The sequence below is a fragment of the Tyto alba genome, unplaced genomic scaffold, assembly GCF_018691265.1.
Source record: "Tyto alba isolate M040663 unplaced genomic scaffold, T.alba_DEE_v4.0 Super-Scaffold_10, whole genome shotgun sequence".
NCBI classification, from domain to species: Eukaryota; Metazoa; Chordata; class Aves; order Strigiformes; family Tytonidae; genus Tyto; species Tyto alba.
In genome coordinates this window covers 13413233-13440893 of record NW_024881262.1, presented here as the reverse complement: position 1 = coordinate 13440893, position 27661 = coordinate 13413233, and the positions used below count along the sequence as shown (strand labels likewise).

The window sequence follows — 27661 nt, the reverse complement described above, 5'->3', positions numbered from 1 at the left end:
GTGGTATTGCAGAAGTCCTGAGACGAGGCCAAGGCACCGAAATAAAACCCTACAGGCTCAAGTGGGACTTATGTGGTGCCTTGGCCTTGTGCTAACCTCTGCAGAGGAATGAGTTATACCCTCAGCCTCTTGACGCGTGAGCTTACCAGCAGGAACGCGTGAGATCCTAAGCACTACCGCTGGCGGCTACCTACAGCCTGGGTGGCTATTTTCTGTCACCTGATACAGCAGGTGAAGCGATGCCCAGGAACGACACCGCTTAGTCTGTCTGGGAAGTCATTCTCTGACCCAGTCTCTGTAACTGCAAAGCTTTGGGAACAAAGAGGAAAATGGAAACCAGATACTTATTTGACCCTTCTTCTCCCCATCCTCCTGGCACTTACACCACCCAAAGTAATCCTGGCACTACCCTGCCAGCTGAGTTCAGACAGGCAGTATGGCTGCCTGGATGGAAAGTTTCTCATGTGCAATGTGGGGAGTCGGTGACAAAGTACAGTTTTAAAAAACACTTTAAAAATGCACATGTAGAGTCTTTCTTTGACACCCCCTGGTCACAAAGGGATTTTTACACGTTTCACCCTCACCCCCGACTTTCAGTTTCTCATTTTATAGCTGAGGAACCTACAGTATTTATATCCGACCGAGACACCAGCCCTCCAGCAGCACCAGAGATGCACAACAGCAGAGTTCAAGCACTCAGCCTAGCCGATGCTCACCGGCCCAGCTCTACATGCTCTCTGGCAAGGTGCTCAGATGGATCCTCTGGAGAAGGCATGGAGATGGCTCCATGTCTGCTGTTGTTCCCATGGAGCAGAGGAGAGCAGAGCACACCCACCCTGCGCTCTCCAGCTCAGGCACACACGCTCAGCAGGTTTCTCTGTCTGCAGGCTGTTCAATGGCACTGCCTCGCTGCACTGCGCCTTGGGCTCCAATGGCAGTCAGAAACGAGGCACTGAGCCTGTTCTCATTCACCCTCTGAGGCCAAAAGGTGAATTGTGTCAGATGAGAGACTAGAGAGGGAGCTTGCAAGCAGTCAGGATGTGCACTTGGGGTAGGAGAACTGCTTTCTCCCCCTGCCCAGGTTGTGAAATCTGGGTCTCGAACTCAGTCTCTCAAGTTCTATACAGAAACTTGGCTTTGGCCAAACTCCTGGCATTGATTTCTACCAGCTCTGACCACAGGGCTAACAAGCAGCTGTGCTGCTGGAAATGATTTTGCCAATGCAGTATTCTGAAACTGCTTGGCCCTTGGTTGAGCACCATACCCCTACAAACAACTGTGCAGAAGCCTTCTGTGTCTCTCTCCTCTCTCCCCCTTCCCCACTGTCCTCACCGCACAGCTCGCTGCAAGCCCACTCATACTCACTGCTTCTGGAGCAAGTGCTGGTGCTGCTGCTGCTGCTGCTGCCGGTAAGTCTCAATTGTGTGCTGGGGAAGGTACTGCATTAGTTCCAGGGACTCTTTGATCTTCAGTAGCATTTCATATGTCTCCCGTCCCCTCACCTGGATCATGGGAAAAGGAAAGGGGGGAAAAGAAAAGCCTTAAAGGACTGCATCTGTAGTCCTCAGTGACAGCCACCTAAGTGAGTTTTAGATAGTCAAGTAAACAGTCAGAGCAGGATGCAAATACTGTTTATACACTCTGCATACTCAATAAAACCGCTAAGCCTTGTGCTAGAGGTACAGTAGATAATGTTGAAGAGCGATAATCTGACACTGCAGGCTAATGGATATCTTGGAGTTGTCATCTGGCTCAATGAAAATCTGTGCCAAGCAAAAGCAATATTCTGATCCGATCTGTTAGACAGAAAACGTCTTTACCTGCCTCAGATGCAAGCAGATCTGGTGCTGAATCTTACATGCCTTGAGGAAAAAGAGTACTTGAATTTGGGTGTTGGGTTTGGATCTGCCTTCTCCTCTAAGCACACCATGGTTTGTGATTTATTCAACTAAACGTGGTTCACAGGGAAGCAGCTAAACTGCCAATTACAGATACTTCTTGCCCTTTCTGATCCTATGCTTAATAGGGTGTATTTCAGTTCTATCACTACATTACAATGGTAACACATACAAAAGCTACAGAAGCAACCACCTTTGTCAGCAGGACATCACCCATTATCTCTAGAGAAAGCTCAAGTGCCACAGACCCAGAAATGGCAGAGGATGAAACCCGCTTAGATCTCCAAGACAATGTTTCAACCAGGACAGACAGATTCACTGGAATATTCTCATATGCCTTGCACAAGCCACTCTTAGTCAGCAGGCAACATGATTTTTCAAACTCTTTTGTTTGGAGTATGTATTTAAAATAGGTAACTCTGGAGATTAAAAAAAAAAATAAATAAAAATTCCAAATCTCATCCACATCCTCAGTTCTCTCTGAGGTCTAGGGGAGCAGCTGACCTGCCTCAAGTCACTGAGGAAGATACCGGACATAGGGTAAATGCAAAGATAAAGACAACTCACCGGCAAATATAAGAGCTCATCATCTGGGGAACGTCTTTTTTTGATAGATGTCATCTGTATGCCATGAGTTCCTTGTCTAAAAGCTGGAAGAGAAACCCCAAAAGCATCCCATTAAAAAAAAAAAAAAAAAAAGGAAGAAACAGGAAAAAGAAAAGAGGGAGGAAAGGGTAGAAACAGGGGAAAAAAAAAAAAAAAGGAAAGATAAGAGAGACATGAAGTGCATGGTCAGATCAGATCTGCAGTGCTCTGAAAGGGTCTCTGCCTGAACCACTCTAGAACTATGCTTGCAGCTCCTGGCATTGTAAGTCAGACACGATTTTGCAGATGTTGGGTGGCCATACCACTTGGGGAAACACAGCAGCCAAGGAACGCTGGATATATGGCAAAACTCCAGCAAGCTGTACCTAGAACAAGCACTGGTTATTTGCAGAGAAGGCTGCAGGCTTCGGTATTACAGTGCTTATGAGCTGTTGGTGGATCAGTGATCCATGAAGGCAAGACAACAGGCAGGGAGCATGCGGAATTCACTGCAAAAATGAAGCCCCTCTCCGATCTCCCTCTGTTAAAACCTGCTGCCTTGCCATTCAGCCTGGTGCCGTCACTGAGCATACACGTGAAACCAAAGCTGCGTTTCCACATCTTGCATGTCTGAGAATGCAGGAGAGGCCACTTGCCAGAGCACCTCTGATACACAGCAGGTTTTACATGTAGTCTTAATCTAGATCCCTGTGGCTGGAAGACACGTGACACAGCGTGAGACAAGGGCTAGAAGGAGCAGAGAGTGACAGCACAGTTCCAAACAAGCAGTAAAGTTTCGAAGAGTGGTTACAGAGTCCCAGCCACGTACCTTGAGGGTGGCAAATAAACACCCCCTCCAGCCGCTGCTGGCAAAAGTAATCTAACACAGGCAGTGCTGCAAGGAAGCCCGCAAACCTAGACTGTCAAATGCTGTTTTGTGAACACCAGCTCATTTTTCAGGCTGATTGACCCTGGGAGAACAGATGTCTAATGCCCTCCTGCCTCCAAGCCCATGCACAGCACCGCTATGTCCCCGCGGCACAAGCACCAGGCTCGCACCTGCACCCGGTGACAGCACGATTTGCAATCTGCCCAGCTCTGCCAGCTACTTACGGCGCTTCGTACCATCACCATTCTTTGTGCTGTCGGAGACTTGCTGCTTGCGGATGCTGTCCTCGTCTGCTTTGCGATCTCTGCCTGGGCAAGCGCAAATGCGGGCTTCGAAACATCGGCGGCCCAAGACTTGCCCACTGGGAAGAGAGATGAGAGGAAATGTCAGCTGGCAGCTCAGTCATGGGCCAGCAGCATCCCTCAACTCCACACCAGACTATGCACAGACCCAAACTTCCCATCTCCCAGGCAGGATGTCCCAGGTGTTAGACAACTCCCCACTACAAAAAGTTGAAAAATATCCTATGGCCCCTTGCATCAAACTGTCCCTAAGGATATGCGATGCTGCCCTGAGCAGAAGAGGAGCCGGAAGGTCACCTCTCAAGCAAAGGGCTACACTCGTGATGCGCTACTTACTCCCTGGTTTCCAGTGTCACAATGATGAGGATCGGGCGACGGTTCATCCCTCCCACGCAGCTACTGTTACACATGAAGTTGTACAAAACTGTCGTGAACTCCGTACCAACCTGGATGAGATAAAAGGCGCGAGAAGAAGATATGGTGGATGGAAAGCTCTGCTTTTTCCAGGCTCCCCTCTTGTACTTCCACAGCTATGCTGCGATCAGACTAGCACGAAACAGGCCCCACCACAAGGCTTCCTTAAAAGAAATTAAGGACTCCTGCTCTCAAGGGATAAAGAGGGTGTTTAAAAGCTCATTTCTGATGAAGAGTAAGAAGGGATTCGTTGTGATGAGGATGGGGAAAGCACAAGATCCTGATTCCTTCAACTAGGGTCACAACTCCTCACCCCTTTGTGTGCTGGGATGCTATCACCCTGAGCTCACAACGTACCTGGGGTGGCTCGTAAGGAACCAGCACACTCTGCCTCCCGGTGATGGGGTCTTCTACATACTGCGCGTGGCTGTTCCCTTCCACCCTGATCAGGTGGCTGGGAGGCGCAATCTGCCCTGCAAGGGCGAGGAGAAAAAAAAACAAGAGGCACCGTTCAGTGAAGCAAGGTCATGCGCAGAGTAACAAGCTCTTTCACCAAGGGAAACCCCCAGACCCGGCCCCAGAGGTCTATCAGAGCACACACGTGTCTCCCAGTCCTTAAACCATCCCTTCAGCCCTTCCCAACATCCCCACTGCCAGGTATCAAAGGCCACTCAGACTTTCTCAAGCTCACGCTGGACGCCTATGAGTAAACTTGAGCACTGGCTTCCCAAGAACCCAGACTAAGAGAGCCCAAATGTCAGCTGAATGGCAGCTCACAGCAACTCTGCCAGCAGATAACTCTATGTAGATTTTCACACCAGCTGAAAGCCTTTCTTTTCCTCCCCCTTATGCATACAAAAAGCCAATTCCTTCGTCTCAATTCCTACTCTTTTCCCCATCAATTGCTAGCCCTCTTCCATTCCCTCCCATCAGTCTTGATCCTAAAGAGCTAAAAAAGATTCAAGCAACAAAAGAAATATCCATTTAATTAATGATCAACTTGAAAAATCATGCTTGCTTACAGCAGCAGCAGAAGGGAATAGGATCATCTTTGTTTCTAGGTTCCTTTTCAATAATTAAAAAAAAAAAAAAAAAAATCCTTCCTGCAAATTTTCTTCAGTGTTTCTACAACATAAAACTAAATTCCGAGGAGGGAAGCCTGTTATAAGTTTCACCCCAAGAATTTCTTTTGTGTTTGAACTGTTCATTTCTCACTCAAAATACAGCATATTTCTGAAGAAATAGTTATTTTGGACTAAGAATTTATAGCCTTCGTTTTTCTTTCTTAAACCTCCATTATTAAACCAGGTATCAACCCTCAAAAAAATCCAGTTCTGTCAGAAAAGCACTTTCTAATATGAAAAACTATTTCAAAGAATTGTCTCATTCTACTCTGATTTTACACTCCCAAGTCTTCGCTTATTTTTGGCTTGTCTAGCTGGCTGCACTGTAACCAGCAAAGGGATCCAGGCTCTTAAGACATCCTGCTAACTGACACCAACTGGGTTTTTTTACAGTAGGAGATAAATAATGCACGTAGAATAAAACAGATGCTCATCTGAACTTATGTGAACTTAAGTGGCCAAAGCAAAATGGAGCCCAGCCCATGAGTTTGCAGAAAACCCCAGGACATTTTTAAAACAGCTGCTACTTCACTAGCACGAGGAGAAGCAAGTAAAAGATTAAAACATTAATGCTGAACTGATAGTGTTAAACGTACAGGAAGGTTGCCTACATTTGATGCTGGCACTTAGCATTATCCTGTGAGAGATAAACAGCCCCTCCATCTTTGAGGCGTGGATCAAGAACTGGAGATGATATTGCATCCTGTTACTAGATCCCTGTCCCAGCAATGTGGAAGCTCATTCCTGAGCACAAGAACAGCTGCTTCTCATTGCAGGAGCAAAAGCGGAGTGGGGAAATGCTGCCAGAAGGGCACTGCCTGCCATGGGGACAGACATCCATCCAACCTGGGCAGGCACGAGGTTTATTTCAATACTTTCTTCTCAAGGACGGGCTTGCACAGGGACAGCTAAAGTATAGTATGAAGCTTTCTGCCAAGCACGGGAAATAAAGAGCTGCACAAGCTGTTGCAGGGAGGTCTGCTTCCAGCAGGTTTGCTGTGAAGCTGCAGCCAAATCCCCACGCTGGCCACTCATCAGCCAAGCAGCTTTGGAGAGGGACCACCAGCAAAGCACTGCGCTCCTTACCCTCGTTAAACTCCCGGCTCAGCTCGTGGTTCGGGCAGCGTTTGACCACTTCAGTGACATGTTCGGCTTTCTTGTACACTGGCATAGCCCTGATGACGGCTCCCTGAGGTGGCGGGGTCATCACTTTGATCTGGATGGGACATGTCTTGGCGATCTGGCAGTACAGCTTTTTCAGTTCTGTGGAATACTGGATGGGGAAAAAGAGCACGAGAGAGTCAGGATGTTCAGCTAGAGATGGAGGCATGCCAGAAGGATGGAGATGGGTTTGCACACGTAACTGAACGCACCAGCTGCTGCATGTGCAATGCATTTGTTCACACAACAGCCACACTTCCAGATAAGTGGTAAAAACCCTAGATCTTTACCTGTTTTAGGACAGCAGATCATAAATATACATCTTGGGTTTATCTGAAGATTTTTGCTTTTGGGAAAGAGCACTGCTTTTACATCAACAAATACAGTCTTTACTTCTCTTGGTCATGCACTCCCTCTTCCAAGGGACACACATTATCCATCTAACAAAACGGACACTGTTCTTTTCACAGCACCCTGTAATCCTGGAAGCACTGTAAACCACACACGTAAAGTGTTTCATCATATTTTGTACGAAGCACTCCTACTTCTGAAGAGGTATGAAATAAAAACGTGAACCTTGTAATTGAACAATACTTGAAAGGAAGACCCTGACCAATTAGGAAGTGGTACCAAATCTGACATTTCAGTCATTTTTAAAAGCATCTCACACCTCTGCTGACCACTTCTGTAGCATTCTCCACACTTCTAAATCCAAGGCATTATCTCTACGAAAGAGCTAAAAAAAAACCAGCCCGAAGACCAGATTCATAGTTAGACCTAGAGCACAACCCAGCAGCTGGCTCCAAAAGGGAGGTTGTGACCATGCAATGAACACTTGGAGCAGACCCAGATGCTCTTATTCACTGTGGTCATTTGGAGCATATTAGATTTACTCTTTTAAGATGTTCCCCGCTAAAGCAGTAACACTGGTGTAGCATTTTCCTGAAGTGTGTTCACATCTGGAAACCTTTACTCAGCAAAACATCGAGGTATAGGCTGAAGTAATTTGTTTCTGTTCAAAAAGCCTCACTGAAATAAGGGCACGTGCTTAGCAGGAGTGGTTGCAAGGGAACTTAAGTGGTTCAGTACAGTGCAACCCAAACCGATTTTTCCGGATGCCCCCCACGAAGGAAATTCTCCAGTCTTCTCTGCTGCACAAGGTTTTTTCAAAATACAGCAGCTTTCATCAGTACCCCACTCAAAAGGCATTCAGTCTTCTTCTAGTGCTCAGACATTTGTGAGTGTAGAGTCCTCCCAGTAACTCTAGCCACAGAGCCCACAGGAATTGCTGGCATTTCCCCACTTCCATTTCTTCGGTTCTTGCAGAGAAAGAAAAGTGAAAGCCCCAGGGTGGTTGTTTTCTCAAAAAACGTCTCTAGCAGCCGTGGCCGACACATCTCCGGTCCCAACAGTTCAAACAGAGCACCGGCAGGTTCCTACAGGTCGAGAGCACGACGTGGCCATCCACCCTGCCAGGATGGGAAGAGCTGGCGCATGCATGGGTGGGTGGCGGGTGACGTGGCAACAGAAGGATTAGCTAGTGATATTCAGGGATTATTTGCATTTCAAAGTGTACACATTGCTAACATAGGAAAAACCGAAGTTGGGAGAGACACTGGGGAGGAGAGAGGGATTAAAAATGAGCCAAGCCAGTCCCTTCCCTTACCACTCAATGCCACACTTCCATATGGCAGGAAAAAGATGCTACAGGTATTTAAGCTAAGGAAAAAAAAAAAAAAAAATCTTTAAAATGCAAAGGCCAAATTGTGCAATGTATTTTATGTGCCTGCAGGCTAGAGATTAAACCCACAAAGGATTTACCCAGCCCGCGGAAATGGGGAACATGCCAAACAATTACAAAAAAAAAAGTTGCGAAACAGATCTAGATGGTGATTTATATCGTACATCTTTTTAACCTGAAATTCCTTATTGTTTTTTAATTAAAAAGCAATTCCTTACTGAAGGTAAGAGTGAGATCACTATGTTGTCTTTTCATCTCAAGAGGTAGGAAAAGAATCACTTATATCTGAAAGAGGAAGAAAATTTAGAAAGCATTGTTTCCTTCAACCCATCAGTTTGCTAATAGCATTGTGAAGGTTTCATGGACAGAAACCTCAAAAATCTCAAAAAGCCAACTAATCACTTGGATGCCTTAACATCACTGACGTGTAAAGAAATTGGGCACCCAAAGGTGATGGGCTGAAATGAAAGTGTAAATATGGAAATGCGGTGGTGCAGGGAGGGCACAGCACACACCAGGAGCCAACGTGTCCCGTGTCTGCAGGCATCCGGAGAATTGAACAAATGGAAGGAGATACACGCCCCTCGGTCACGGATCAGGAGTGTTGGTGTTGACTGTAATTTTACCTATAATATCATCAAAGACAGAAATCTGGGGTTACAACAGGAAGGGGGGGAGAGGGGAGGAAATTAAAATTCACTGTTTTCAGAAGGACAGGAGAGGTGCTCAACACCAGCATGAATACCGAGGCTCCAGATCAAAGAGCATAGCCCCTCTGCCAGCAAACGAAGTGATCTGCTCCATGTCCACCCTTCAGCACCCCTTTGGCTACAACCAGCAAGGAAGACATTGGACCTTCAGCTTAAATTCACAAAAAACAGTCAAGGGCTAATGAGTTACGATAAACAAGTCTGTCCAGTGAAGAAATATATATATATATGTCCTCAAAACACAGGGCAGACTCAAGAGCTTCAGGCTCTGGCCAACACCTTGACCTTAGCATGTCTGAAAAGAAGAGTGACCAGGAGAATACTCTGCTTCAGGACATGGTCAGGGCACAGGGAAGCAAGCAGCAGCACCCAGCACAGAGGTGAATGAGACAGCAGGAGGGCTGCGCTGCCTTTTTGTCACTCAACTGCAAGAGGAGTTCAAGCCTCACGGACACTACACAAGGATTGGGGACATGGCATACAGCCACCATTTCACATCTATCCCAGGCACAGCCACCTGCGAGCGTGTAATCACTGAGTGATCAGTCATTTAACACCGGTGTAAATCTGTCCACGGGGTACCTGCTGTCAGACAGTAAGGGGCTTGAGTTTGCACCCTGCCAACTTTGCTGCAACCGTGGGTAACCTGACACCCAGCCATGTATTGGCATAAATAGATGTGAACAACTAGGTCGTGGCAACTTCGTATTAGATCAGTGATAATCGCTACATCCACAGAGCAAGACAGGATATTGTATATAGATTTCAAAACAAATAAGCTTCAGAAAAAAACCCTCGAGGAAGGAGATGTCTGTGCATTCAGAGAGTGCCTGCAAGCAAGGTTTGCCCCTCAGTGCAGGTGCCTCTCCGCAGTGGTCCCCAAATTGCCCCACCCCGCAGGAGGTGACAGTCCCCCCGCCCACCATTTTGCTATGGGAACTGACAGACATTCGCTGTATGAGGGGTAAGATCACGAGATGAGCAATTCCCAGAAATCCAGATCACGACTATTGATCAATGCACTTATGCTACTTGCTTAAGTAGAAAAACTAAATTAATTGGGAGCAAAAATGAGCTTGATCCAATCAACAAGCCTATCATTTAGTAAGCTGACAATGGTCATTACCTAGCAGGAGGAACAAAAGTTGTGCCAACAGCCTGAGGAGCGCAAACACCACTTTTACCAAAGGTACAGACCAGAAAGTTATTTAAAACAAAAGAGTGGAGCCTGGCAACAAGTTATCTCTTCAACCCAGAGAGGAAAGAGCTTTGGCTCAGGCTTTTCTGTGGGGTTCAAGTGCTGCATGTCATGCCCAAATAAGCAGACTTCAAGAGATTGCTAAGAACAACAGTGAATTCAGTTTTTTGCTTAATAATATGTTTTAAAAGGAAAGAACAAAATATTCCAGTGCCTGCAGCTCTGCCCTCCCCACCTGCCTGTGCATACTGTATTACCCACTCTTGGCACCCCGGCTGGTAATTCAGTATCACAATACACACACACCAGCTACCATCAGGCAACACCTGCCTGATTTCTCAGCAAGCCCCTTCTCCAGAACGTGTGTCAACAAAGGGTTTAAAGGAGAAAACAAAACACTCTTCACCTCTCAAATGGAGAATTTTTGCTAGAAAGGACAGAAGTCTCCTGGAAGTAAGCTCTTGGTGCAATACAAGCTGCAATGGCTTTTCACTAAGCATTCAATTCCCCTGCAAAACTTTGATGCAGCAAAATCCCCCAAACACTACTTTGGAAATCTACCTCTTAAATCTGTTTTACCATCTGATCTAGCCAAGGGATTAGGGCCCCGTCTTTAAAAGGAACGGGGTTCAGTCAGCTCTATGAATGCTGATGGATATCAACTTGAAGGTGATCCCAGAGGCTGGCTTATGCCGTGACAGCTCCTTGAGCCCCTTCTGCTCAGATCAACAGGTCTTTCAAATCCTTCACAAACTTCTTTCAAGGAGTCACGTTTTAGTTCAACTCAGTTAAACACTAGATTCATTTTACTTGATGTTTTCAAAGCTGTCGCTCAGCTATGCTTTCTCCTCTATAAAACTAACTCCAAGGAGGGGAAAAAAGACTAGGTTAGAAGAGTGGGAAAGCAATATTTACGTGCACCAAAGTATTCACAGATGAGAAAAAGGAGAGTCACACAGAAATAGAAAATCACCTGCATAAGGTTTATTCATTTTGGTGAAAAGAGGCAGTGGGAAGAAAGCAAGCCACCTACTAAGAATAAAAATCGAGATTTACATGTGCACCTTAAAAGTTTTTGCTCTGATGAACAGTGATTTAACTTTTAATTCACAAAAACCTGGTGGGGGTATGGGGGGGGACACACACCAGATCCACAGCTGTGCACATGCACACACACTTAGGAACTGACTCGTGCTCAGAGGATGCTCAGCAGGGAAGCCCAAAAGCAGCTCTACCAGGAGCTCTGCAGACATGGAAGTCTCCTGCCAGATTTAACCTCTGGCTCAGCATAACCTTAACCCCACTGCTTACTAGATGACTTGTTGCAGCTCCAGTCTGAGGTCCTTTCTCTCATCAGGCTTCAGAGAAAAGCGGACAGCTTGCTGCTAGCAGATGTAGCAGACATTGAAACCATGAACACGACCAATAGGTCCAGCCATCATCAGCCCCAGTGTGCCTACAGATCCATCATGTGTAACGACAACCCCCAGACTCACAGCCTGACGTGCCTACAAATCTACCATGCGTGACAACAACCCACAGAATCACAGCCCACTGCGCCAGCAAGCATCCCCCACCTGCAATGGAAACCACCATGCGATGACTGGGGGAAGGATGGGAACGGGACGAGATGCTGATGTCTGCAAAGCACTAGTGGGGCTGCATTTACCAAACTTCTCTGCCCTGGGGCAAAAGGAAAAACCGTGTCACCCTCTTCGCCCCCCCCCGAGGGGCAGAGATTCACCCAAGGGCGTCCGCCTTCGCAGAGGTTTAAACTTCGTTTTCCCCTTGAGCTCCTCTGCCCCCTCCCCGGCCCTGCCGCCTCGCCAGGCGCGCACGAACAGTGCTGCTGAGCTATGAAAATCCTTCCTCCGAGCGCTTTTCCCCAGGAGCCGCAGCCAAAGGCCGCCTGTTGCCACCTGTCAGTCCCGGGGATTAATTACCTGCGCCGGGCTGGGAGCGGCACATTCCTCCCCGGCCTCACCCTCCGAGATGTTGACATCAGGCGGGTGGGCCCCGCGTCCCCCCGGCCGGCAGCACGGAGGGGGGACGCGACCCACGAGCTGCGTGGGGACGGGCAGCACCGCGGAAAACCGCAAGAGAAAGGGGAGAAGTGGAGGAGGAGCGTGCCAGTGTAGCTCTGCGCTGCCCCGGGGCAGGCGGCACTCCCAGCGCTGGACCGGACGCCGGCGGCAGCTGGTGCTGCACCTTGGAAACCTTAGTGAAAAAAAAAAAAAAAAAAAAATTATATATATATGCACACACACACACACACACACACGTGTGTGTGTGTTGACCTGCTTAGGTAAACGGGGAAGGGGAGGGGTGGCACAGGAGAATGGAGAAACGTAGCCGGCGGACAAGGATCCAGTGGGATGGTGCCTGGCGTGCCGGATCCCTCCTTGCCTGTAGCCCCGTGGCGGAGCTGCTCGCCCTCTCCCCACCAGCCATGGCTACCTGTGGGGCTCAGCCCACGGGCAGGGCTGTGGGAGAAGTGGTGCTGCCCACCAAGGCGCTGAAAAGGGACGCTTGCGCTTGGCTGAGCTGGCACGGCTCCTGCGTCGTGCTATTGTGTGATGCAAAGAGAGAGAAAAGCAGGTTTAGGGTTTTTTCCCCCATCTCTGGGAGCTGTGGAGCTGCGTGACAACCACCTCCTCGCCTGGGCAGAGAGTGTCAGCTCCGTGCTCCCCCCTCCACATACAGACCCGTGCAAATTCCCTTGTGCTGCACTCCCGTCCAGTACCTTATCACTACTCTGCAAATTCCCATCCCCAGCCATGCACCCCATCCCCGAGGGCGGTGCTGAAGCAGGCTGAGAAGAAAGTGCACGGGGACGTGCGCAAGTGGCCAATGCTGTAGGAGACCCCCTGAAACTCTACAAAATACCGAATTCAGAGCATCTACTAGATTCTACCATCTTTAGGAAAATGAGATCATTCATTCATGTGACAACACTTCTTGCATCTTGCCTGAAGGTCCCCAGAGATTTTAATTCAAAAGTACCTTGATTGGGCTGTATTATCTGCTTTAGGAATACTACCACCTAACATTGCCTACAAAGCCACAATGATTAGAGAAATAACACTGATTTTTTCCATACTAGTTTTGTACTGTGAAACAGCTGTAGATTTGAAAACTTTACATTCAAGGGCATTTCAGTTCCATATCTACAGACTTACTCCATCAACAAATAAAGACCTCTTGAGGTTTGGCTTGAAAACACTTTTTTAAATGAACAACAAAAAAGAATTAACTGAAAAGTATCCTGTTTCAAGAGAAAAAAAAATGGTGGAAAACTTCAGAGGCAAGCTGGGAATTAATTTACGCATTTGCTTTAATACAAAGTGATAGCTGTAAAGGAAGGCTTTACTATTTGATTTGTTAGTTAAGTTCTCTTCCTTCGTCACTCTATTTTTTTTAAATTATTTTTTAAATTAATTTCTTTAAAACCCAGAACCATAAGACTCCTACAGTCAAATGACCTTACATTGTGTACCTAGCTCACACTCTGCCTGTATATCATATCCAGTTTCTATACCAAACTTTTAGCAGTACCAAACAAGTTTCAGATGCTAACAATGTCTAGTAATTTGCATTTCTGATAAACTACTTCACACCAGAAATGTGGGGTGAAGGTATGAAACGAGAGCAAATGTGCAGAAAGCCAAAGCTGAATAACATCTTCCCCATGGGTCGCAGTAAGTGCCCACTGATGGCAGGATCCTATGTTACAAAATAACACGGGAATTTTCAGCGAATGAAGCAGCTTACTCTCAGATACCTCCTTGCAAACACAAGTTTACACATACACACAAAACACCCAAGAATTATCCCAACCATAGCACCGTTCCCTCTGATACAAACTAGCCAAAGCACAGGCATTTTGCAAGTGTACCAGGCTCTGGACACTGTGTGATTTCCATAGGATCAGGGTGTCTCCCAGCTCATGGCTCTGCATATCCCTGTGATGTTATTTTCATAGGTTCTGCTGATTAGTTGACATTAGTATGGCAAATTTACAGGCCACCAATAACACACTAACTGTTTCTCAACTGTATCTCCTTCCTCAAAGGACTTTTCTTTAGGATTATTTTGTAGATAAAGGCTCCCATGCATGGGGCGTCATGCTGCCTTGTTATACTTTAAGTATTGGGTTGGTTTTTTTGTTGTTGTTGTTGTTTGATTTTTTTTGTTGTTGTTTTTGTTTTTTTGTTGTTTTTTTGGTTGGTTTTTTTTTTTTTTTTGGTGTATGCCGTAAGGGCTAGACACAGGCTCTTTTTATGTTGTTCAGCTCTCAGCCTCTCAAGCTGATAGAAAAGTCATTGGGAGACTTAAGTATTACAAACATACAACATAAGCAGCTTGTTTGACTACCAGAGAAGATACCACACTAAAGAAACATATACTGTATGGAAGTCCACTCTTATGCTACTAAAACTCATATAAAGGCTATGAAGTGTTAAAATTTGGCAGAATAAGGAGGAGTGAACAAAGTTAGGCTAAACCATCAGTTAAGATTAGACTTGAAAAACATCCACTTCAATTACTGAACATCAATTAGTAATCCAAAAAAATCTGACAGCAAGATTTTTAATCATTACAGTGAATGCAGAAGAAGCTCCATGGTTAACTCCACTGCATTTCTTCCCTCCTTTCACAGCTCCACTATTGTCAAAGACACTCGGCTGCTTTACATCCTCCTAGCAGGGATGGAAGATGCAAACAAAGCGCTACACTGAAGTTGCAAGTATTTGCAACTATATAAAATACACATACCCACTTGCAGGTAATGCAAGCGAGTGTACAGTATGTATACGACCAGATGTGTTTGCTTACATAAAACTAAGGTGAATAGTATAACACCAAGTGTCACACCAGATAGACATCGTGACATTGACATAACCAGCAACAGTCCTAGGCAATTCTACTCATTACACCAGAACATATACACCAAAGCTGCAGGTAAAAACCTCCAAGACTTGATTTAGCAAAACAACTTCAGCATATGCTTAACTTTTGGCATAACCGTTAAACACCGTCTGCTTAAGTCGGTATGCCTCAGCATATGGGCATTTGTGAAGCCAAACCTAGACTTAAGAAAGGTCTGATCCAACTTGTATTTTAAAGAAAACCAGAATTTTCTTACAAAGGATTCTGGAAATGAACTGGAAAGAACGTATTCAGGCTCCCAATAGCAAATGCACCCCACCACATCCTACTCATGTGCCTCAGCGTCAGATATTGAGCACGAAAGCCTGTTCTGTTCATGGACTCCTTTAAGTAAAGCTCAGGCTGGCCATTTCAAAACTCCTCCTAGCTTGTCATGGGGGATTAAACCTTCTTACAACCGTGTATCTCAGGTTCAGCCAAAGAGGAAGGCTGCTGTTTGTTTCCTATTAGCCTCCCAGATCTCACTTGTTTCAAGTCTGCATGTTCCAGCATGCTCCATCCTACCAGCCAAACTCCAAAAAAAACTCTAACTAGCCAGAGGAAACATTGTCTGGAGTAATCAGACACCTACTTTTAGTGCATCTCCCAGTCACTTTGTCCCCTTCTGAGAATCAAAGGGTGATGAACTCAACCATAAGGAGGGAAAAACCACAGCAGCACACAGAGGTTGTCCCTACTGATTGTTTCTGTGCATGCTCAATTAAGATAAGCAAATGGCAAAGCAAAAATCCTAAAGCTCTCCAAAATAAACCTGCTCCCACAACGTCTGGTTTCATCAACATGCGTCAGCTGTAACAGTCCCAGACAAGCAGGTCAAGCCTTGCAGCCCCCTACAATGTAGACATAGGCTCTGTGTCCTCAGCAATTTGTGATACAGTCCCAGGTTCAGATAGCTCCACGTCAGCTGAAGATCAAGGGGAGGAAGCAGGGTACAAAGAAATGCTAGATATAAGACCTAACTCCAAAACTCTTTTTAGTTTCTTCACCTGCAAATAAGGGGATTTCATTAATATCTCAGAGAAAAGTAAACGAGTTGCTAGTACAATATGTATTACAGCAGAGGGAAGCCAAGTTGGATGAGAGAACACATTAAGGAAAAAAAAAAAAAAAAAAAAGAAACCTAAAAAAAACAGTAAGCAAACACAACGAAGTTATTCTGGCAATGTAGTCTATCCAATCAGCAACATCCCAAAGCTGCAATTTAGGGGCAGGGTCAGACCCAGAGGTATCAGGCACTCTGCCACAGACTGCACCAGCCATTCAACACCCTGGAAAGCAGGACACTTTGCTAAATGGTGAGAGATTTCCACCCAAATTCTAGCTCATGCCAAGGGGCTGACCTACAGGCAAAATACCACAGGGTCAGCATATATTGCAAGTGTAAGAGTACGTGTGTCAATTAGAGCCCATCTTCCAAGCTGGGTCACTGATAGGCTCAGAGGAGATGTAAGCTGGTTGTCTTTGCACACTCTCATTCTGATAGGCAGCTACAGAAGAGAAAATTCAGGCGATTCAAAGCTAAACCAAGAATTAGTGTCTTCTGATCTCTCATATTTAACACCTTTGCCCAGATAAATTTTCTGTCATGTCCACTCTTTCTTGACTTAGGGTTTAGATCCAGTGGACTCTACTTAAAGGACAAATAAGCCCTGAAGAAGTTCACATAGAGGTGATTTGTGCTTTTTCCTTACCTTCCTAAAGCACTACTGAAGGTATAGTTGGACTTCTGTTACACCTCTTAAGCCTTCTGCACGTGGCCATGAGAGATCCCTGTGGAGGATCAGTTTCCATACTCCTTCCAGAAGGCCCAGCAACAACCTTCCTGCTGGTGAGCACATTATCAACACAAACTGCAGGGTATCTCCAGACAGTGTAGTTCAACACACACGAGGAATGCCAGATTTATTTCAAAGGGGGCAGTTTTCATCAACATTCATTGGAGGGAAAGCTGGCAGGTCTGGCTGAGCACTCCTGTCTCCTCAAATGGTGCAACACACACCTTCAGATCCTGAATTTCTGCACAACAGCTCAGGGCTCTCCCACAGTAGCCCTCTGTAGCTCTTTTCTTCACTCAAAGTTTTCATCCAAAGACACAGGTAAGACAGAGCCAGTGTGAGAACTGTGGGACACCACATCCTAGCCCAGCTTGGAAAAAACACAAAAACATCTGAGACTACCCCTTCCCTGTGAAACTTAGGGTTTATTACCTATACTAAAACCCACAGCCAAAGCACATTAGGTCTTTCCTGAGCAGAGAGAAAGACTCTCTGCCTCTATAACAGACTAAGGAGATTGAGCAGGTTGATGATTGCGTGGGTATTTTCCTGGCTGGGCATGCCTACTTCAGTGTCGTACTGTGATCAAGTGCAGGACTGCTCCCTGGCTGTCCATCAAGCGGGGAACTGCCGACTGCACCCCAGCAAGCAGGGCTGGTAGCTAACCAGGAGGCCAAGGGTCTCATCTATGAGCTTGAACATTCCAATAGAATATGGGGCCACCAGCCAAGTCAGCGAGTGCTCTTCTGTATGTGCACTCTTGACAAAGACTGAGTGACTCCGATGGAAAAAGGCAATCCCCTTTCTGTCCTATTCACCCTCCTTTCCCCCCCTCCCCGTTTATTCCACTTGAGAGAAAGTACAGATACCTCTCCACTTCATCCTTCTAATAAAGTATTAATCACACCTATGGGAGGCGATGGAAGGAAAGACAGAAAGTATTAAATCTGACAGGCTCTCAAAGCAGCAGTGACAGTGAAATGCATCATTAAGGTGAGTAATTTTCCTGTTTACTTCGTAGGCTCTGAGCCCCCCCTTCCTCCCCGCCTAAGATGTGGGCAGGACCCATCAAGGCAAAGCTTTGGAAGCAAGCAGCAGCGTCCCCAATTTCTACATAAATGCTGCAGGCCAAAGAGCAAAGGCAAGTTCCAACTGAGCCCTTGACAATAATCAAGCACTGCGGCGCCTCTGGTCTTGTCTTGTGCATACCTTGCAAGTAGCATCATGTCTTCCCGCTGAGATTTCACTGGCAGCGCACACAAGCGCCTTGTTCCTTGGCTTCTGTCTCAGAAAAAGAAAGTCCTGAACACACACACACACACACGCCCCTGCCTTTCTGCTCCAAGGGAGACCATTTCCCTCTAAATCTTCAGCGTACTGTGAGCAGCCCTTTCAGAACAGATTTATGAATTTGCAAGAAATCTCTTTTGTTCCTGTGCAAAAAGTTTAGCACCAGTCCCTTGCCAAAAGGGCATTGAGTTTTCTCTATTAACGTCCAGGAAACTTTCCTGAGTCAGATCTTATTACATTTGAAACAACCTGCAGGTACCAGCAAGTCTCTTCCATGATAACAGCCAGGGCCTGTCCCATTTCCTGATCACATTACACTCAATTTCCAGAATTACATCTATGCAAATATTGTTCTCCTGCTTGCAGAGCATTTCATTGATAATTAGAGTGAAAAGCCAGCAAAGCTTTTCTGGCCACAATGGTGAGTGAGGCAACCAACTAACTAGCAGACACTGATTAGGGACAAATTTTCTTCCTCTGTCTGAAGACCATCTCATAAAGGCCCTCTCGTGCTTCTAGAACACAGAGAATCCAAACTGAACCAAACCATTTCTGCAAACAGTTCTCTGTTTTTTGGATTTACCAACCCAACAAAGCCATACTCTAGTTGAGAGTCAGAGAAAACACAAAAATTAGGAAAGACAAAAATCACACCAAACTGAGTAAGTCATAGTTTTACTGAGAACATAAAACATAACTCAGATCTAAGCTAGATCAATAAAGCACAGCATATCTAGGATGAATGGCGACCAAGTCAAGCCTTTAAGCCTTTTATTCATACAATTAAGCTTTGAGGATGAACGGTGAGAAAAGTCAAGACAAGAATGGAGTTACTAGCTATTACCAGAATTTTCAAGGCTCTAGGATCCTTATTTTACCCAGATCCTCCTCTCTCTCAGCCCTCTCCACCCTCAATGACCTAGCTATGCACAGTCCTTGAGTCAACTCATGTGGTTTCTCCTGAGCCTACTTTCAAAGTCAAGACATGATTCAGCAATGTGTTTAAGCGGATGCCTACCTTTAAGGATGGGAGCAGCCTTGCTGACTCCAACAGAACCCAACAGATTTCACAGGGGATATTCACGTGCTAGAGGTTATGCACTTGCTCAAGTGCCGTACTGAATCCAGACCTTGATTTTCCTATATACTGTGGGAAACAGTTTGTCCAGAACCACACTGAGGAACGCAGCAGTGTTGCTGCTGCTGCCATCAGGACGTTGATACGTTCCCAGCTCCAGAATGCAGCGCCTCACCCTCAGGCAGCTAGTGAGGTCAATGTTATGGCATCTTCTCTGCTAGGAAGAGCAACAAGCCCATCCCAGGCTTGGGATATTCCTCCAGTTTTTCTCATGCTCTCCAGCAGCCCTGAAGGTATGCAACTGCAGTGGCTAAGGGAAGCCAGTCATTCTGCAGAACAACATTTAGAAAGGGAGGAAGACTTGCAATGAGTTTGGGAAGTGTTAGCAGCAGTCCTTTCTATCCCTCTTAGAGAAATCAGAATCTTCAGTTCTGCATCTCCTACCCCCCAATAGAAGAATGGAAAACCACATCCCAGTTGACATGTAAACCAAAGGAAGATGTGCAGTAACATGAGAAATGAAAGGCTTGAACACAGCATAGTCTACACCTGTTTTACCCAATTCTTAGGTTGCTTTATAATTTCACCAAGAATGCACAAGTGCATAAAGCAAGCTTGCACGGACCTGGATGCACTTTACAGGCAAATCTACAAGCCTGCTAGGTAAACTTGTTGGGAATAATTGCCCAAATACTCCATGACATAGTTACAAATCTATAAATTATTGGAAACAGATTACAGCAAGTCTCTCAATACTTAGCAATTGGTTTATTTCACTTGGTAACTGAAGGATAATCATGTCATCTGCATGATCTAACTGGAAACACAACAGGAATGAACGTGGATTTAGATGCAAATCCTCATGACCACAATCTGAAGATGGCTTTTCAAGAACACCACCAACAACTCTTCGTCCCTGCAGACCTTGCTACCTCTGCACTGCTCCATTTGCAAACTGCACATTCTGAAGACCCCAAGCCACAGATGTCTTGTGAGAACATCTATCCCATTCAAAGCAAGACTGCTTTCCCAAACAAAAAACAGTCTTTGTTACTGGATAACAATGAGAACAGGAACAGTTCCCTGGGAAACATAATTTTAAAGTCAGATTTCCCAACTAACCACACCCAATTAGTAACTAATGCCATGTTTTTGAGTGATTATGGAATTCCATCAGGTTTTTCACCAGTTTCAATTTTGTGATTTCCTCCATCTCTGTAACAAAAAAAAGCAAACAAAACCCCCTCACAATCTTATATGGGTTGAAGGTAACTAAAGGCAAGCCCCTTCCTCCTTAAAAAGAAATTAATCAAAATGGAGCAAAACAAGAGTTGCAACATCAGGAGTTATTGGCTCACACTGTCCGGCACTCCCGTTTTCCTTACAGCTCATACATGATGCATCACAGAAAGGTGCAAAGCCTCCATGGACAGAACGTGCTGTTGCCCTGCACAATGCTGTGCAGAGGAATTCCCGCCCTTACAGAAAGCAAGTTTTGTCCTGAGATAGCTACCATGACTCTCATGAGCCTGCAACACTACAATTGCTATCAAGGGCAAGACTTAAAAACAGCCCCTTAGCAGATCTGAATTTAACACTACACAAAGGAGAAGGCAGGAGGAAGGTTGGAATTAACAGTGGCAAGACATCTGCAAGCATAGCCTATTGAAGACAATCAACTGGCACCAAAGAAAGCAAGGACTTTGAACCTGCAGAAGTTAACTACGCCACCAGAATTTTATTGCCACCACTATGTAGAAGACACTGTTAAACTATCAGCATAATCCAAAAGACTTTCCATCCACTCGCTTCACAATTGAACAACAGAAAAGAGTCCACAGGGAAATGAATATTTAGTTCTTCCAGTTGCAAATGGCAAAGCATCGGGATGCAAAAAAAAAAAAAAAACCCTAAATAGGATCGGAGATATGACGAAACACATCACATGGATGCAACCATGCTGCTGCTATGATGGGCAGCATGATCATTGTCACATAAGGTAGTGTACAAGGCTCCTCTCACAAAGGTGAGGAGGAATAAGCCCAGTTTTACAAAGCATGGAGGCAACAGATTGAAACAATCCGGAGTGAGACACTTGGGAAGAAGGAAGCTGGTGAAGGAGGAGAAATCCTAGTCACAGCATACCAGTTACCTGACCCTGGACGACAGCAAATGATAGAGGCCCAACTAGATTGTAACTGTTGCCACATATTTCTTATTTAAATGCAATTTGTTTAATCTCAAATCGGATTCAACCATCAAAGGCTCTCTTCTGTAGCACACTGACAGTTCACTCTAAATCTCTGCACCTTTAATCCTTTAATTAGCCAAGAAAAATGCAATCTCTACTCTTCCACCAACCTAAGCTGATTTTCTGCATGGAGCTTCCAACTCCTGTAGGTTACAGGTTTTGGCTACATGAGCAGCTAAGGGGAAAAAATACAGAACAACACACACACACACGCACACCCCCCTCAATTCCCACACAGGCTGATGTATGCTTCTCCATGTGCTACCTCTTCAAAGAGCAAGCTCCTTGAAAAGGCCTTGCAAAAGCAAGATGGACCCATTTCCACATTGCAGTAGTGGGCTTGGAGGCATAATTACATCATGCAACTCAAAGAAAGAGCAAATGGAGGTGCAGGGTGTGCTGGAGGAGTCTGGGTACAAGACAATGTTTGCACAGGAAAGGACAAAACCAGAGAGTTAAGCCAGTGCTTGAGTAAGAGTGTCATTGTCACCATGTGGCTTTGGCTACCTTCTTTGGTGATTTTAGGATGGGAGCTCCGAAGCAAGCAAACAAACCCCTGAATAGACAACCATTTTGGAAATTCTCTCCAAAAGAAGATTTCTGCAGAGATGAGCTCTGCTGTTTCTCGAGTGTCACTGCAACACAGCTCTGAAGGCAGAAAAGGAAGATTGCATGAGTCACCAGTGCATCAGGACAGACACATTCAGGCATCTGGAATTACACATCAGGCTTTTCATGCAGTCCAGCAGAGCAAACTGAAGGAAGCACAAGAGGACCACCTAAAAACCTCTTGTCTGAAGCTCCAGGCATGGGGAGTGAGGTACAATCTGCACCTGAACACAACCCTGACTGCCTCTAGGTCAGGATGCTCCTTGCAGGGCAAGGCAAAAGCAACCATTGCTCTTGCTCGAGGCCTGCTAAAGGCATGCCCACAGCACAGCTGCGGGGACTGCTGCCTTGCCACAGGCTAACCCAGTGTGCAACATGCAGGAAAAAGGAATTCAGACACGGCCGAGGCATTTCTACACGGCCCCCAGAGCGTCACGCTCAAGTTGTAATGTGTCATAGCTAATGAACCTGACCCATTGCTGCAGCACCACAGACACAGCAGTTCTCTTTCTAGGCACATCCTGACAAGTCCATGCAGCGTGGCATGGAGCCTAAGGCTATCCCTAGCACGGGTGTCTACCTGCAGAGCATGGACAAGCCATAGGAGGCCTTCCTGGTAGCTGGGCAGGGACCACAGGTGAACAGCAGCACTGAGAGCCACTAGGGACTTGACAAGCTCATGAAAACACAGGAGTAAGAGTAACCTCAACTGATGAGCAAATGCACAATAGAAGAGCCCCATCTACATCAAAGGCAGAGGACCTGCATTCCTGCATCTTGCCGTTCCCTAATTTGCTTGTGTGCTGGGGCCTTGAAGAACATTAGCACATGACCAGGGTTGTCTCGCTTAAGCGAGCACTTTTGACAAAGTCACAGCAGGATATGGTGAGAGGCAACAGGGAAGGAAAAAAAAAAAAAAATGTACGCTGCTGTTGTTTTTTTTTAAGCACAGGCAAAATAATACATGGGTAGTATTACAACCCCATCTATGCAGTACAGAGCACTTTGGATTCATGCCCCTCTCCTCTGACATGATTTTAGAGGCACTGTGTTCACATTCTTCACTTCATTCAGCCTAAATAATTTCCTCCTAGTTCCCCATAAAGAAATCTAGTCCACAAGACAAGGAAAGAAGATCTGAGCAAAAGTTACATTCCACTGAAAACAGATCCCAGTTACATGCAGTCTGCACATACAAAACACACAGTAGTTATACATGCAAACCAGAAATACAGCTGCATGTGCATCTTGGGGGTCAGCTTAAAAAACCCCCAAAACTGCAGTGTTCAGTATGATGATAAGAACCTCAATATGAGAACCTCTATTACCAACTTCACCACTTCAGCTGCTCCTGAGTCATGTAACTGTTCTGTGCTGCCACAGGCCTTGAGAAAGAGGCATTTCAAGTGCACAATTAAAGGCAGGCAAACGAGCTCTGCAAACTGCAGTTGCTAGATGTTCATTCTACATTCAGTTCTTACAGAACAAAGAGGATGGGAGTAGCTGGCAAGGAGCACTTGACTGGGAAGCTGCATTCTGGTGACCAGGCAGTCAGGCTGGTAACTGAACCTCTGCACACTCTTTGATCAAGGTATTGCAGAACATCCTTCCACCAGTAGTCCTCAGGGTGGGTACGCAAAGGTACCAAACAGTTACCAGATTCACTCCAGGCCAGAAAGCAAGCTCATTTTACAGCACCAAGATGAGCAGGGTTTTTTCTATTTTCTTTTATGAAAGAGGAAAAAAAAAAAAAAAGTATTCTAAAGTGCTCTGAAAACAGCTAATCAAATTATTAAAGTACTTAAAAGTTTAATGAAGAAATCAAAGCTATTAAGCAAACATTCAGCTTGATGTCTCTTTCCCTTCTTACCCACCCTTCCTCAATGCATTCAAAACCTCTTTTTGCTGTGCTACAACATGTTTGAACAGGTAGTGAGATACAAACAAGTCTTGGCCCCATCTCATACAGAATGGATTGGTTGCAGATGTTCTCCTGCAAGCTACATCTTGCCTCCTGCAAGAGCATTCATCTCCAAAACACATCATTTCACCTACTTTGCCCGAAGCCAAAACTCAAAGGTTATTTAATTTTTAATTTTTTTTTTTTTTTATTAACTCTAACATACCTACAGCTGTGCAAGCAAAAGCCCATCTGGTTTTTCAAGGCACAAAGAGGCGAGCGACTAAGTTTAGATAAATGTAACCAAGTTGGTGCAGTCATCTTCCTGCTCACCTCTGCAGCAGCCAACAGCAATGTCAGGGGCGCAATAAAACAAAAACTGCTATATTTCAGAGAAGCCTGACATATTTCTCTATCTTCCTAGGATAAGTCAGACATGAGCTCATACAGTGGCAGGTGAGTCAGTGACGAGTCAGACAAGAGCGCCTTAATTAAGCTTTAGGGGCAGATGATCCCTCGAAGGTGTAATCAGATTGGTATGGCCAGTGGAAAAAGGAAAAAAAAATTAAAAAAAAAAAAAGAAGCTGAGCAAACTGTTACACCCTTGTTGAGCCATGCCAGGCAGGCTGAAGGCATCACACCACACAGAGCCAGAAAGCCCCCAGCACGCAGGAATACCTGGCCATCTTGCACCTCTCCCCAGCAGTCAGCGCCTGCCTGCATGCTCAGCCCTGCTTCTCCCTGGAGCAGAGAAATGCTGACGTCCCCAGCGAGCAGGTTACACCGGGGTCATGCTGTGGACACAGTTCAATCCAGGGGGTCCAGGGTAAGGGTGCACCCTGGGATTTTGACTTTCAGAGGCAAGGCGTTGGTTGGCAACAGCTCAGACTTGCATGGCAGAGAGGGAAGTGGTCATGAGTGAGTCATTCCCAATTGCTAACCAGCAGAGTCAATCTTGGCCACGTGCTTCATCAACACTTAAAATACTACCAAGCCACTCCACTTCAGAGAAAGACCCCACAAATTCTGTGTTTAGGAAGCTTCACTGAAACAAGCTGTAAAACACGCATCAGAATATCAGTGTATTGAAACAAAATAGCCCCATTAAACAGATTGCAATCAACAGGGTAACTATCCAGCATCAGACCATTTTTGCACTTGTGATATCAGACATGCAGGAAATGGTTTTCTTCCGCTGTCTGTCCCTGTAAATTCAACCTGGAACCCAGCTTGCCCATGGAGCTGCTCTTCCCATTGGCCAAGGACCATGCTCCCTCTGAACACCAGCAGCACTGGTGCAAGCTAGTTCCCATCTTTATCTTGCATTGATCAGTCTGCTGAAAGACAAACCCAAAAAGAAAGACTCCAACTTCTGTAGCCCCTTTGAGAGGCATGGCAAAGGAAATGGGCAAAAATGACTCAGAGAAGTCAACACACAAAGGGGATGACAAATAATGGCCAAATTTATTAATGCCTTATAGAAATTCTATTGCAAAGCAATCACTCCACATGTTTTGTCTTTGTTAAACCTTACAGAACTATTGATGACTCTTCTGCTTTTCCTAGTGGCCTCACCACTTCCTTCATGAGTGCCAGTACTGTAAGAGATTTTAATAGGATACCTAGAAATGCACAGACTGTTTTTTGTTGGAGTCCCCTTTGCTCATACACCTACAAGAACGCACCAAGGATGGGTCAAAAAAAAAAAAAAAATGACTAAGAATGAGTAATATGAGTGGTTTGCAGCAGAAGAGACAGGAGACAAGGAACTCATCGCAAAACCAGCCACCACCTTGCTGATTAATGAACAGGGGTCATTCAGTGCTCAGCCACCCAACAAACATCTCGCAGGAAGACTTTTTCTCTCCCACCCATGGTGATGCTGACGCCCAAATGCAAATGGAGCAGGTGTGCTTCGTGCCCCGCTGCTGGCTCCATGAACACCCTCCAGGGTGGGCAGCAAGCCCAGTGGTACTGCTCCTGTCCCTTCCCCACAGGGATCCCTTCTAGCCCTGCATTTTAAGAGGGGGGGAGCCAAGGAGCTCTGGGTGCAGCTTTGATAGCAAACCTGGGCTCACGCTGATCCCACTGCAAGGGGGTCAGGAGCAAGTCAGCTCCCAGCCACAGCTCATAGGGCTGAGTGAATAAGCCCTGACAAGTGACAGGGTGAATTTGCCAAGGTTCAGCACTGCAGCTAAAATAGCAGCAAAAGTTAGTCTGTAAAAAGACTTCAATGTCCTGTAAATAAGTCAAAAGAAGAGGCCTAAAAGCTAAGGCTCGTGATATGGGATGCACAACAAGCAGCAGTTCCCAGCTGTGCCCCTCACAAGCGTTTCACATCAGGGGTCCAACTGCTTTACAACACAAGATCATGGTGACACAGCCCCAGATTTAAGGGTGGGTGTGTGGAAAGGGGGGAAGAAGGGGAACAGAGGCAAAGGGAATGCCTTGCACAACGTTACCCAGATTACATCTAAATCACAAGGCTGGAGCAGCTCTGAAGCCGGGCTCGGAGCCAAATTCGCTGCTCGTCGATGCTGCTCCCTAGCAGAGCATCTCCGGGCAGCATGGCTCCTCTCCCCGGGAGGAAAGCATGGTGCACCCCAGAGCACACAACAGGCAGGGAAGAGACCCCCAAGGCATCATGGCCATCACAGCTAACAACAGAGTCAGAAAACGTAGACCCAAGTCCTGTCTCATTTGTTCAGAAAAGACAGGTCAGCATTTGAGTGCTGATTTCCAGCATTTCTTCTAGCACATTTTTCAGCTTTTTGTAAAGCTGAATTTAGATGAATTTCAGCAGATCATAAACCACTCCTTTTTATCAGACAAGTAATATTTTGCTCTCTTTAAAAAACAAAACAAAACAAAAACAACAAAAAACCCCACCCACAACACAAAAAACCCACTCTCACAGAATATATCTGAAATAGCTAGGGAGAAGTAACACTCTCCTCCTGTGACTCCACTGAGTTTTGCTCCAATGTTTAAGTGTTTAACAACTGGAAATGCTTGTATCAATACTCAGGTCTATTTGCAAGAGGATCTAAACTCTTATTTGGGTAGCTATCCTCCTGTGTTTACAATAACAACTCTGACACACCTGCACATAGCAAAACCTCATGGGAAGATTTCCATTGCATAACAAAGTTCATGCTCTTTCTATACAGAAGACATCCCTACCTAGGACACTTCTTTTTTTAAACAAAGTAGGAACTTCTTCATAGCGTATGGTCTGCCAAGCACTGGAGTTGAACCCTCAGCATATAGAGCACCACCAATGTAACACACAAAATTATGCTTGCTTCAGCACACTGCCGAACTAGAACTGCTGCTTGTCCTGTATCAAGTTGGCAGGGAAATATTATCCATGACAACTGTGATATTTCAGCTGATCTAAGGAAAGGAATGATCATCTCCAAGGGCAGTCTTTGTCTGCAAGGTGAGCAATACCTCTTGCACCAACCTACCTGAAAATCTTTACTCAAAAGTAACTTAAACAGTTACTCAAATATTTTTTGCTCAACCTTTTTTTGTAGGGTTGAAATATCTTCTAACAATGCTCAGTTGATGCAGTTTAAGTTATACAGCTTAATGGTATGGGGGAGACCAGCAACTTTTTAGGAAACCCTCCTTGCCCTGGAGCAGGCTGCCTCCCTTCTGGCCCAGCTTGCCATGACCTTCGGGAAGGTAAGGAGGCAACACTGCCGATGCCTCTTCTGAGCTCTGCTGGGCTGCTTTGCAAGCCTAGGACTTGTAAAAGCTGCTGAGCTCTCCTGGATTTCA

At 45.7% G+C, this 27661-nt stretch overlaps 1 protein-coding gene across 3 annotated transcripts in view; it reads right to left on the bottom strand.

Moving 5' to 3' along the window:
• TP63 (tumor protein p63) overlaps positions 1 to 27661 on the bottom strand; it is a 71373-nt gene that overhangs the window by 16925 nt on the left and 26787 nt on the right. For 2 of the 3 annotated variants that reach the window (XM_032986863.2, XM_032986865.2), the window contains exons 3-8: positions 6299 to 6485; positions 4446 to 4561; positions 4011 to 4120; positions 3597 to 3733; positions 2466 to 2548; positions 1366 to 1502 (exon numbers count right to left, since the gene is read on the bottom strand). In XM_032986863.2, coding sequence (XP_032842754.1) covers positions 1366 to 1502; positions 2466 to 2548; positions 3597 to 3733; positions 4011 to 4120; positions 4446 to 4561; positions 6299 to 6485 — 770 coding nt within the window. The remainder of the gene's footprint in view (positions 1 to 1365; positions 1503 to 2465; positions 2549 to 3596; positions 3734 to 4010; positions 4121 to 4445; positions 4562 to 6298; positions 6486 to 27661) is intronic. The other variant, XM_032986864.2, reaches the window with a different exon arrangement.